The sequence below is a fragment of the Lactuca saligna genome, chromosome 4 (assembly GCF_052625555.1).
Source record: "Lactuca saligna cultivar CGN05327 chromosome 4, ASM5262555v1, whole genome shotgun sequence".
NCBI lineage: Eukaryota > Viridiplantae > Streptophyta > Magnoliopsida > Asterales > Asteraceae > Lactuca > Lactuca saligna.
The window spans coordinates 302055405-302067956 of NC_136420.1; the positions used below are offsets into that span (position 1 = coordinate 302055405).

At 32.6% G+C, this 12552-nt stretch overlaps 2 protein-coding genes across 2 annotated transcripts; one reads left to right on the forward strand and one right to left on the reverse strand.

The window, feature by feature from the left end:
• Positions 1-350: 350 nt before the first annotated feature.
• HMA1 (heavy metal atpase 1) lies at positions 351-7161 on the forward strand. Its single transcript, XM_078992657.1, has 12 exons — positions 351-979; positions 1651-1801; positions 1900-2084; positions 3148-3294; positions 3394-3589; positions 4381-4493; positions 4580-4821; positions 5736-5841; positions 5961-6128; positions 6202-6418; positions 6498-6772; positions 6882-7161. Exons 1-12 carry the CDS (start codon positions 449-451, stop codon positions 7050-7052), a joined length of 2502 nt encoding a protein of 833 aa, XP_078848783.1. The 5' UTR covers positions 351-448; the 3' UTR covers positions 7053-7161.
• Positions 7162-10795: 3634 nt separating this feature from the next.
• On the reverse strand, positions 10796-11989 carry LOC145043888 (transcription factor MYB44-like). Its single transcript, XM_078992658.1, has one exon. The coding sequence runs from the start codon at positions 11938-11940 to the stop codon at positions 11134-11136; it is 807 nt and encodes a 268-aa protein (XP_078848784.1). The 5' UTR covers positions 11941-11989; the 3' UTR covers positions 10796-11133.
• Positions 11990-12552: the final 563 nt, after the last annotated feature.

Here is a 12552-nt window from a genome sequence, read left to right on the forward strand (position 1 = left end):
AAATGAATAGTATAACACCATATTTTGTGTTATACTATTCATTTCCCTCAAAATGGAAGAATAAATGAAGTAGGTTGGAAAGAAATGAAAGAAAAAGTAGGAGAAAAAATAGAAAATAAGAGTGAGTGGAAGATGTTTATAACTTGTACACGAGTGATAAGTATTGCATATAATCTAATCTAATCTCAGTAGCACATTAAAAGGAAAAGATTTCTAAAATATTTTCGGATGATTAATTGATTATGCACACTTTTGATTTATAAAGTTTTATAACTTTATAAATTGTCATTTTATGCATTTTAAACAATGAGGACATGATGTGGAGGATATGTTGCAAGAATCGGCGTGTGGTCATTAATATCATTGACAAAGAAAGAGCAAAAAAACATGGGCCATGCCTCTATGCCTCTATGGAGAGACTGTAACTTGATTTCTCATAAATCCATCAATGGCGTCGATGATCTCTTCTAGTTCTACTTCTCCTCCATCAAAAATGGCTGCTCTTCGTCTTCCCATATCCCTCACTATATCTTCTAATTCTTCAGCCAGAAGGAAAAGGTTCCGAGTCAACTCACTCCGACCCCTTCTTCACAAATCCCTAATTTTTCCTCCCAATTCCCTCTCAAAACCCTTACCTACTCGCATTTTCCCTATCACTTGCCACTCAAAAGCCACCGACCACCACCATAATCACGATCATGATCATGATCATGGTCACAATCATCACCACCACCACCATCACCATCACGATCATAACGGGGGCGAATTCAAGCTTACGAAATCACAGAAAGCGTTTGCTGATTTCGCAAAGGCAGTTAAGTGGACTCAGCTTGCTGGCTTCTTGAGGGAACATTTGGAGCTCTGTTGTTTTTCCACTGCGTTGTTTTTAGCTGCTGCTGCGTGCCCTTACTTGGTTCCGAAAGCATCTGCTAAGCTCATTCAACAAGTTCTCGTTCTCGTAGCTTTCCCTCTTGTTGGGGTAATGATTTCATTTGCTTCCTTTTGATTTTCACCATTCTTGTTGATTAGAATTATGAACTGTGACAAATTGCCGCATCAATTTCACGATTTTGGCTACTGGATTTAATTCTGTAACGACCAGTATTCTTCTTGTTATGCTGGTTGTGATTTTCAAGTGAGAAATTCAGGGAGAAAGTCATGTAGACTTTCATCCCCATTTAGATGATTGATTTAAGTCCTAACTGGCATTGATCTTGAAGTGATCTCTTGTACGCAAGAACACACTGTACAGGTAGAAGGCCCTTAGATTCCTCATTAAAAGTGAATATAGAGTAGAGTAATAAAACATATTAGTTTGGTTCATTCAAGGGTTCTTTCTTTGACTTAATGAACTTAATTGGTTAAGCACTTAATCATAACACCTATATATACTTAATGGGTTAATCCCAAAAGCTTGTCCCTTTACCTATTTGCCCTTCTTTTTTCCTCCCAATTCCTTTCACGTTAAAATTGATAAACATCATGACATTCTTTTTGAATGGAAGGGTAAAATGGTCATTCAGTATCATTCATACAGTTTATTTAGTCCAACAAAGAAACAAACCATATCTTCTTTAATCTTGAATCATTAACCATCTTTATTTTGACTCTATATATCTTTTCTAAAACCTTTTCCATTCATCATCTCAGGTTTCAGCCTCATATGATGCTCTATTTGATATCACTGGTGGAAAAGTCAACATTCATGTACTAATGGCTCTTGCAGCATTTGCATCTGCATTTATGGGAAACTCATTAGAAGGAGGCTTACTTCTTGCAATGTTCAATTTAGCCCATATTGGTACTCACTTCACATTTCACAATTTCTTTTCACATTCATTTTTCATTTTATATTTTTACTAAACACATACATATAAATATATAATATAACTACCACAGCTGAAGAGTACTTCACCAGCCAATCAAAAGTTGATGTGAAGGAACTAAAAGAAAATTATCCCGAATTTGCCCTTGTTCTTGATGTCAACAACCAGCAATCACTAAACTTATCAGATTTAAAGTACCATGAAGTCCCAGTCAATGATTTAGAAGTTGGATCATTCATTTTGGTCAAAGCTGGTGAGGTATGAAAAGATACATACAGATTCATATTTTTTAGAGTATATTACATCTTTGGTCCTTGAGTATACTTGTTTTTTGAAAAATGGTCCTTATTTGAGGATCTTGTAACATTTTTTTTATACCTTTTCCAAGTAAAATGGCTATTTTTGTTGGACCAAAATAGCAAAAATCAGCTATACCAAGGACCAAAATAGTCATTTTTCCTAAAACATGGATCAAAAGTGTTACAAGAACCCCAAAATAAAGGACAAAATGTGAAAGAGAAAAGTTGTTAGGATCAAAATTGCAAGCAAAAGCTTTGTAGGACCAAAATTGCTAAAATCAACTGTACTTGAGGATCAAAAATCTAATTTACTCTATTTTTTATAGAGCAGGTTTCTAATTTACTCTATTTTTGGTCCCTGAGTATAGCTGTTTATTTCAGTTTTGGTCCCAAAAAGTTTTCTCTTGCAGTTTTGGTCCTTATTTGAGGTTTTTTTTGTAATGTTTTGGTCCCTTTTCCAAATAAAATGCCTATTTTTGTTGGGCCAAAATAGAAAAAATCGGCTATACCCAGGGACCAAAATAGTCATTTTACCTTAAACATGGATCAAAAGTGTTACAAAATAAGGACCAAAATTGCAAGAGAAAAGTTGTCAGGATCAAAATTGCAAGCAAAAGCTTTGTAAGACCAAAATTACTAAAATCAGGTATATTCATGGATCAAAAATGTAATTTACTCTCTTTTCTATAGAGCAAGTTACATTTTTGGTCCCTGAATATAGCTGTTTATCTCAATTTTGGTCCCAAAAAGTTTTTTCTTTTGGTCCTTATTTGAAAATTTTTGTAACATTATTTTTTCCAAGTAAAACTCCTATTTTGTGACCAAATTTGCAAAAATCAGCTATACCCAGAAGACTAAAATAGTCATTTTCCAATCAACACGACCCAAAAAAGTTACATTACATCATCCTCAAATAAGGACCAAAATTGCAAAAACCAGCTATACTCAAGGACTAAAAATGTAATTCACTCTATTTTTTGATACAAGATTGAAAAAAAAAACTTGGTTGCTATTTTTTACAGTCAGTCCCTGTAGATTGTGAAGTTTTCAAAGGTAGGTCAACAATCACAATTGAACATTTGACCGGTGAAGTCAAACCCCTAGAAAGAGATGTTGGTGACAGTATTCCAGGTGGTGCAAGGAACATAGATGGTATGATGATACTAAAGGTAAAATTCATTCATTTCTCATTTCTCAACTCTTTTCACATATCCCTGAAAAAAAGACGTTTTTGCCCTTGTTAAATTAAATTCATATATATTTTATAGGCGAAAAAGACATGGAAAGATTCAATGTTGAACAAGATAGTGCAACTGACAGAAGAAGCTCAATCAAGAAAACCGAAACTTGAAAGATGGTTGGATGAATTTGGTGAAAGTTACAGCAAGGCGGTTATTGTTTTATCAATTTCAATTGCCCTTATTGGTCCCATTCTTTTTAAATGGCCTTTTTTTAGTACTCCAGGTAATGTCATTTTGCTTTTTTTTTTTTTGACAAATCTTCAGATATGGTCCCTGTGGTTTCCAAAAACACGTAAAAAGATCACTGTGGTTTCGATTTCCATTGTGTTTGGTCCCTCACCTATGTAAAAAGACATTTATACCCTTCTCATTTCTTTTTATAACTAATTTTAACTAAAAATCCTATCCTGATCCCACATCTCTCTCTCTCTCTCTCACACACACACACACACATACACACATGGGATTTTTTTATAGAAACGGCACAAGGACCTTTTGTGTAAATTAGGTAAGGACTATTTTTGTAATTTTTTTGAATATATCTGAAAAAAACTGCACAAGGACCTTTTGTGTAAACTTTGGGGACAGTTTTTGTAATTTATTTTCTACACAGGGGCCAAACCTGCCAACATATGAAAATCTTAAAGATATATGGGCTGTTTCGGTAAAAAAAAAAAATCCATAGGGACCGTTTCTGTAAATTACAAAATTATACACGATAGAACTTGAAAATCTCATGTGTGTGAGAGATGTGGGCCCAGGATGGGGTTTTAGTTAAAGTTAATTATAAAAAGAAACGAAAAGGGTATAAATGTCTTTTTACGTGGGTGAGGGACCAAACAAGAAAGAAATCGAAACCACAGGGATCATCCTTGCAGACAACAAAAGTTAAAGACCAAACTCGATTTTTTTGGACCATTTTTGAAGATTTGTCTTGTTTTTTTTTTTTAATGGAAATTGTTTAATGCACACCACCTGTTTGATGAAATGTGTATAGTTGTGTTTACTATTTAGCTTGCAGAGGTTCGTTTTACAGGGCACTGGGGCTCATGGTTGCAGCATCACCATGTGCACTTGCTGTAGCTCCTTTGGCTTATGCTACTGCAATCAGTGCCTGTGCTAAAAGGGTAATAAAGTCTTTTCCTTTGATAATAAAATTTAGAATTGAATTATAGTCTTTGACAAATGTTATTATTATTGTGTGTGTGTATAGGGAATATTACTGAAAGGAGGACATGTATTTGACTCTTTAGCTTCTTGCCATACAATTGCTTTTGATAAAACAGGGACATTGACAACAGGGGAGTTTATGTGTAAAGCAATTGAACCAATACATGGACATGTTACAACAGATGAAGCTAAAAGTACAACTTCTTGTTGCATACCCACTTGTGAAAAAGAAGCTCTTGCTGTTGCTGCTGCAATGGAGAAGGGTACCACTCACCCAATTGGAAGGTAATTGCAAATTTCTTTTTTTTAAATCTATCAACTAAATTACATTTTTGGTCCCTGATTGTTTTTCTATTTTAATCTCCAAAAGTTATCTTTTGTAACGTTTTTGGTTCCTGTTCCAAAGTAAACTGACTATACTTTTGGGATCAAAATTGGAAAATCAGCTATAATCAGGGACCAAAAACGTTACAAAAACTAAAATAAGGACCAAAATTGCAAAAGGTAACTTTTTGGGACTAAAATTGCAAAAATCAGATGTACCCGGGGACCAAAAGTAGTCTTGTTACTTGGAATAGGGACAAAAAACGTTACAAGAAGTCAAGAACCCTGAATAAGGATCAAAATTGCAAGAGCAAACTTTTTGGGACTAAAATTGCAAAAATCAGATATACTTAGGGACCAAATGTAGTCTTGTTACTTGGAATAGGGACCAAAAACGTTACAAGAAGTCAAGAACCCCGAATAAGGATCAAAATTGCAAGAGCAAACTTTTTGGGACTAAAATTGCAAAAATCAGATATACTTAGGGACCAAATGTAGTCTTGTTACTTGGAATAGGGACCAAAAACGTTACAAGAACCCCGAATAAGGACCAAAATTGCAAGTGAAAAGTTTTTGTGACCAAAATTGCAAAAATCAGATATACTCAGGGACCAAAAGTAGTCATGTTACTTGGAATAGGGACCAAAAATGTTACGAGAACCCCAAATAAGGACCGAAATTGCAAAAGATAACTTTTTTGGGACTAAAATTGCAAAAGGCAGATATACTCAGGGACCAAAAGTAGTCTAGTTTTGTTACTTAGAATAAGGACCAAAAATGTTACGAGAACCCCCCCAAAAGGACTAAAATTGTAAGTTTGTAACTTTTGTAAATGTTATTGTATGTTAATGTTGACTTACATTTATGTGGTGTAGAGCTGTGATAAATCATAGTCAAGAAAAAGAGCTTCCTGCTGTGTGTGTTGAAAGCTTTGAGAATGTTCCTGGTAGAGGTCTTTGTGCAACATTATCTAGCATTGAGGTAGTGCCTTTTTCAAAATACCAAACATACCCTTAGGATCTTTATACCCATTCCTAATTTTTTTTTTTTTTTTTTTTTTTTTTTTTTTTTTTTTTTTTTTAATTTTCGATTTGTTATAGCCAGGTTTTGGAGGGCGCCAAGAGCTAAAAGCATCACTCGGTTCCATTGAATACATCACCTCACAATTCAACTCAAAAGCCGAATCACAAAAAATTAAAGAAGCCGTTTTTAAATCTTCCCATGGAACCGATTTAGTTCGTGCTGCTCTCTCAGTCAACAACAAAAAGGTATAATAAACAATTCATTCAAAAAACTTTTTATTAAATAAATATTTAACATAAAACCATAACCAACATGTAGGTGACTCTCTTTCACTTCGAGGACAAACCTAGAATCGGAACAAAAGACGTAATCATGGAACTAAAACAACACGCAAAACTCCACGTCATCATGTTAACCGGGGACCACGAGCTCAGTGCACGTAGGGTTGCTAATGCAGTAGGCATCGATGAAATCCATTGTGCCCTAAAACCCGAAGATAAACTCAACCATGTCACCAACGTCCCTCGAGACACAGGTATCCCTTCCTTATCCCTAAATTTCAAACTACATTGCTTTTTTGAATAAAATGAAAGTACGTTGCTATTATCTTATAGGTCGAGGTCTAGTAATGGTTGGTGATGGTATAAACGACGCGCCTGCACTGGCGGCCGCGACGGTCGGCGTTGTGCTGGCACAACGCGCGAGCGCAACCGCTATTGCGGTTGCAGATGTTTTGCTATTGCAAGACAATATCTCGGGTGTCCCATTTTGTATTAAAAAATCTCGCCAAACAACCTCGTTAGTGAAACTAAACGTCGCACTTGCGTTATCGAGTATTTTGCTCGCCTCACTTACTTCGGTCATGGGGTTCCTCCCTCTCTGGCTCACGGTACGAGAAATCTTGTATACTGTATATACTGTTTGCTGTGTACTGTGTATTGACTTTAATATCTTTAAAGTTATGTTATTGAAGTGTAGTGTGAATTTACGATCCACAGGTATTACTTCATGAAGGTGGGACTTTGGTTGTTTGTTTGAATTCGATACGTGCACTTGAAGATCCGTCGTGGTCTTGGAAAACGGATCTTCTAGAAGGATTTAATAAACTCAAGTCTTTGGTCAACATGTTGACTAAAAACACTCCCACAATAAAGGTTGCACCCTCTTAAGGTAGCATTTAGGGTGAAACTTTTTTTTATTTTTTGTTATTTTTAAATGTACATTATTGGCCACATTTTAAGATGATAATAAACCGAAATAGTTGCATTTTAAGCTTAATCATGAAAGTGAAATGAAGGTTTGGTATATTTTTTTCTAAGTCAACCCAATAAATGAAAACAATGTAGTTAGTTAGTTGGAAGGTGGAATCACAAGAAGATAGATAATGATGTTGACGATGATAGCTATAAGTAACCGTATTTATTTTTATGGAAATTGTGACATTTTTTTTTTCTTTTAATGTTAAATTAAACTTGGGTATCAGTTATAATAAATTGAAGATTTATTTTGCTACATGTTAATAAGATAACTTATAAGTTTTGATATTTGTTATTTTATCATATTTTTGAAATAAATAATATCTACATATTAATTTATAGGTTTTTTTAAATTTTAAAATTAAAAATCCACATAATATTTATATATTTATATATATATAAAGTATTAAATATATTAAATATAATAATAAATTGTAATTAATATGTTTATTATTTTTTATTTCAAAATTTTATTTTAAAAAATACTTATTGTTTATATTTTGATATCTAATTTTTTTTAATCAATCTATTTATTAAATGGATTTTACCTTAATTTTAAAAATATGATAAATGAGGAAGTATCTTTTGACCAAACAACCATGGTAAAGATTTGGTGGAGATCCCAAAAATGAGAAAAGGTGAATTATTATGATTAGTTTGTTATGTTGTAGTGGTTGTACATGATGCATTAAAAGATGTACATTTTGACTAGAAGAAAAAAGATCCCGTGTGGGTTTTGAACTGAAATCAGATCATACCAAATCCTCGTCATCTTTTATTGTTTGATTCTGTTTTTGTTTGTTAAATTTCTCACTCTTATCTTTAGAAAAAAAAAAAAAAAAACATATTGCAAATGAATAAGGTTTATATAAATTTCCGTAGTTTGATACTGTTTCTTTTTTAAATAAATTACACCTTTGGTCTAGGCGAATGTTATAGTCAACATTTCTCTGTTAAATACATTTTTAACATGTAAAATGATAAAATTACCATAATTGAAATTTAAAAAGAAAAACTATAAACTAAAAGGGCCAAAATATGATTTGTTCATGTATACACTGAAATATATATATATATATATATATATATATATATATATATATATATATATATATATATATATATATATATATATATATATATATATTTTATCATTTCCATTTCCGCTTCGATCACTATTCTTTCTCATAAGGGTAAAATTGTCATTTTACAATGTTTAACAAAAAAAGATTAATGGTAAGAAACAAGTAGACCAAACATGATGAGTTCTTAAATCCTAAAGACTACCCGTATCAAAACTATAAAACTTGGACCAAAACCGCCAAATAATCCTAACACAGGGACCAAAACTGTAATTTATTCCAGATTGTTAGTTAAGAAATCATTAAGTTTGATTGACATTTGATATTTAATAGTTGTTGTGATTGACATGTAATTAATGTTGTACGTGGATAAATTTGTTTTGGGATCAAATTTTAAAAAATGTGAAAAGGACAAAGGTGCAAACAGACGGATGATAGCGACATAATATATATCGGAGAGTAGGTTATTAATTGAAATGTTTTCTTTTTCATAATAAAATTCAACCAATTTCACTCCTTTTCTATCAAATTATAATGTTATATGTCGGTAGAAAATAATAATAAATGACTCTCGTTAGTTAGTTCCTATCTATTTAAAAATCATTTTAATTATTATTATATAAACTAACGACATGATGTGATGCGTATGTGCCAATTTTCTTCACAAATTAATTTGTAAAAATCCTTTTGCATCTAAAAAGTTTGACTTTTAAAAAAACACAATTTTGCACTATTTACAGCCGGTTTAAATATTTCATACCAAAAAAAAAAAAAAAAACAAAAAACTCGTTACGCTATCAATTAAAACTTTATGATAACGTATTAATAAAATAATGACTTTTTACAAAATTAGTACATTTGCATTAGAATTGTCAACAGATCCGGTGCTAATATTTTTAAGGTCTTGTAGAAAAGTCAAATTAAAGACCCATAAATTTTTTTTATTATTAGAAATATTGTTAAGTTAATTCCATATTTAAAACGCGTTGCATTATTTTCATGAGCAAGATGTCCCAATAGATCATCTCGTCGTATGCCGGATTTACTTAGTTGTGGTTTCATCTTGAACAAATTACAATGGAAACAAAATACTCAGATGAAGATACTTTGAGTACAAAAGTCCATATATTATCTTTTTTTAATAAAAATCAATTCATAGCTTCCCATCTTCCGTTTTTATTTTGCCATGTATCATCCGATTAGATCTCTTAATTAATGTCAGATCATTTACCAACCTATTAATTCTTCATTTCAAATTTCAAATTTAAAACTTTTTACCCTAATTACATTAAACTAATAACATTAGAATAAAAAAATAACATAAAATGAATATCGATTATAAGATATATAATTTTATGTATTTATTTTAATCAACGATTATAATTTTATATAACTAGAATTTCTTAATTAATAATTTATTTAAAATAATTAATTAATAATTTCTAGTTTTTACTATGAAATTTTAATTAATTTTGTAACCATCGTTCCCATATGTTATAAACTAGTTTACTATTTTTTTTTTTCACAACCAGATTCAAAATTTCTAATTTATGATTTATCATCTTCTTATAAAAAAATCGACATTAAAACCTTAACTCTAAATATTAATACTAACATACAAGTGACATAGATATTAATAATATATTTAACAAACAAAATTTTATTGTTAACATTCAACAAGGATACTTTAAATCAATACATTAGTATGTCTTTTAATTTTTTAATATATATTATTAAAAAAAAATTACACTAGCCTAACACCCTAGCCATTTTGTAACAAGTATTTGGTAGTTAGGACACTAAAGATTACAATGAAATTCGGAAGATCGTGCATAACGTTGCATTCATTCTGGAATTTTATAGAATTATAGGTCTTTTAGATTATTTAAAAGGCAAATGTCGCATATGTTTTTCAATTATTCATATCAATACATTTATAGTCATGTTTGTTATATTATCTTTATCCGATTTGAATAAATTACTCAATGTAGTCATCAATAACATAACTAACACTTTCTATTATTCTCTATCCTTTTTGCATTAGCTATAATTTATAACTTCATAAATACACAATGAAGGAAAGCCATTGGCAATTTGGCATCATTGCCAACTAAACTATGTTAAATTATTTGAATATACCAACGTATTTTTCATTTTCCTTTCATAAAATATTATCTCTTTTAAAAATGTTACCCTTTTTGAAGTTGCAATGTTAAATAAATGGTTCTTGTGTGATGAATGTGACAAATATCACATCTTTATGAAGAAAAAAAAACAAAGAAAAGGACACATCTTTGACCTTAAATTTATATATATCACACCTCAAATCTATGTTTGGTGTCAAAAGCGTGTAAAATTGTATTCAAATCTGCAAGCTGTACTTCACTCAATTATTATATCTCCTAATTTTATAACAATTTCATCCAATTTCAGTTACCAAAAAAATTGTTCAAGAACATCATGATTACCTCCCCAAAAAAACTGATTTTTTGTTCAAAGATCCAATTTTCGATAAGAACCCATGATCAAGAAACAGTTCAATCAGCGAAAACAACAAAATGAATGGATCAAACATTGTAAAAATTGTAACTTTTTGGATGATGAAATGGGTATTTCTTGTTCTTGATACTTTGCTAGAATGATAAATGATAATCTTCTTCAACATATTTTTTTTTTCTCAATTAAATGATTTTTAAATAAATCTAATCCGTTCCCTGTACAAATTTATTTCAACGTTTTCGTTGTGGGAGGATAATCCATGATTATGGAATTAACAGAGACATGATCGACGATTTGATTCACATTTTCCATGGTGTCTGAACGTTCTCCGATCATCATCATCATCATCTTCTGGTGATCAACACCCATCAACAAATTTAATTTATGTAGAAATAAGTAATCGATTAACCTAATCAGCCACCGCCATTACTGGCTTGTTGAAGTTCTACTCCGGTAATGTAATTCCTCACCTCCATTCTAACCATCTCCTGCATCACCGATAGAAACTCCGCACTAAACGGCGGAGCCACCTTCTCCGGCTGCTCAATTGGTGGTCGGGATACCTGAAGTTGCTGCATCGCCGTCGAAATCGCCATCGGAGCAGGTTTCGGAACCGGCGGAGGATGCGTCACTGTCGGCGTCGCCGACATCGACGACGCTTCAAATGATTCGGCTCCAGGAAGCGATAGACTTAACGACGTCGGCGGATCGTTAACCGGTGCGGCGGGTCTCGCCACCGGCCGGTAGACGTGGACGCTCGAATCACTGACGTCAGATCCCGACGGACTACTTGGATTGAAGCAAAAACCCGACACCGGAACCCCAGACCCGGCGGAAACAGATCGTTTCAACGAAGGTTGCTGAATCGAAAACTCGTTAAATTCTTCATTCGTCATGGAAGAACACTTCCTCTTCAAGGTGGAGTTCCAGTGGTTTTTAATGGCGTTATCAGTCCGACCCGATAACAACCGGGCAATCGTAGCCCATTTGTTACCAAACCTCGCATGAGCTCTAAGAATCGTCTCGTCTTCCTCCGGCGTAAACGCCCGGTGCTCTACCTGCGGCGAAAGCTGGTTGCACCACCGTAACCGGCAGGATTTCCCGGATCTACCGGGGATTGTTTTGCTGACGAGAGACCAGTTTCTTGGACCATGTTTCTCGACGAGTTGCTGAAGCATCTCATCTTCTTCGGGACTCCATGGACCTTTGATTCGATCCATTTGTCTGTAAATTTTTTTGGGGATTTGAGTGTGAAGTTGAAGGAGATGGAAGAAATGGCGGTTTTTATATATAGGGTTAAGACTGTGAGGAATAGAAAGGTGACAGGCTGTGAGATTAGCAAGAGGTTGTGTTTGGGATCCAGCTGGCTAACGAACACGCGTCACAAATGCTCCTGTGCCCGTTTACACATATGCTACTCTCATTTTCTCAAAAATATCCATACAATAATAATAAATTCTAAAATTAAAAAAAAATATATGAAAAATATGATTTAGGATTTATAGTGTAGGTTTATTTTGGTTATACAACTAAAATGTTGATAATAAAAATTATTGTTAAAGTTTAAGGATTTTAATAAAATATTTAATATTAAACATCAGTGTTAAAAATTATTATATTTAATAAAAACTTGTCCAATATATAAAAGTGTATTTCAACATAATGGTTCGGTAGAAATCAGTTTTTCAGTCTTTACGTACACAATATGTTCAAGATTTTCTTCTAGATAGATATATCTATTGATGAGTTTGACCAACATATGTCTCATGTGGAGTATCATATTATCCTTAAAAATCAACTCATGATCCCATATTTCCAGATGACGAGATATG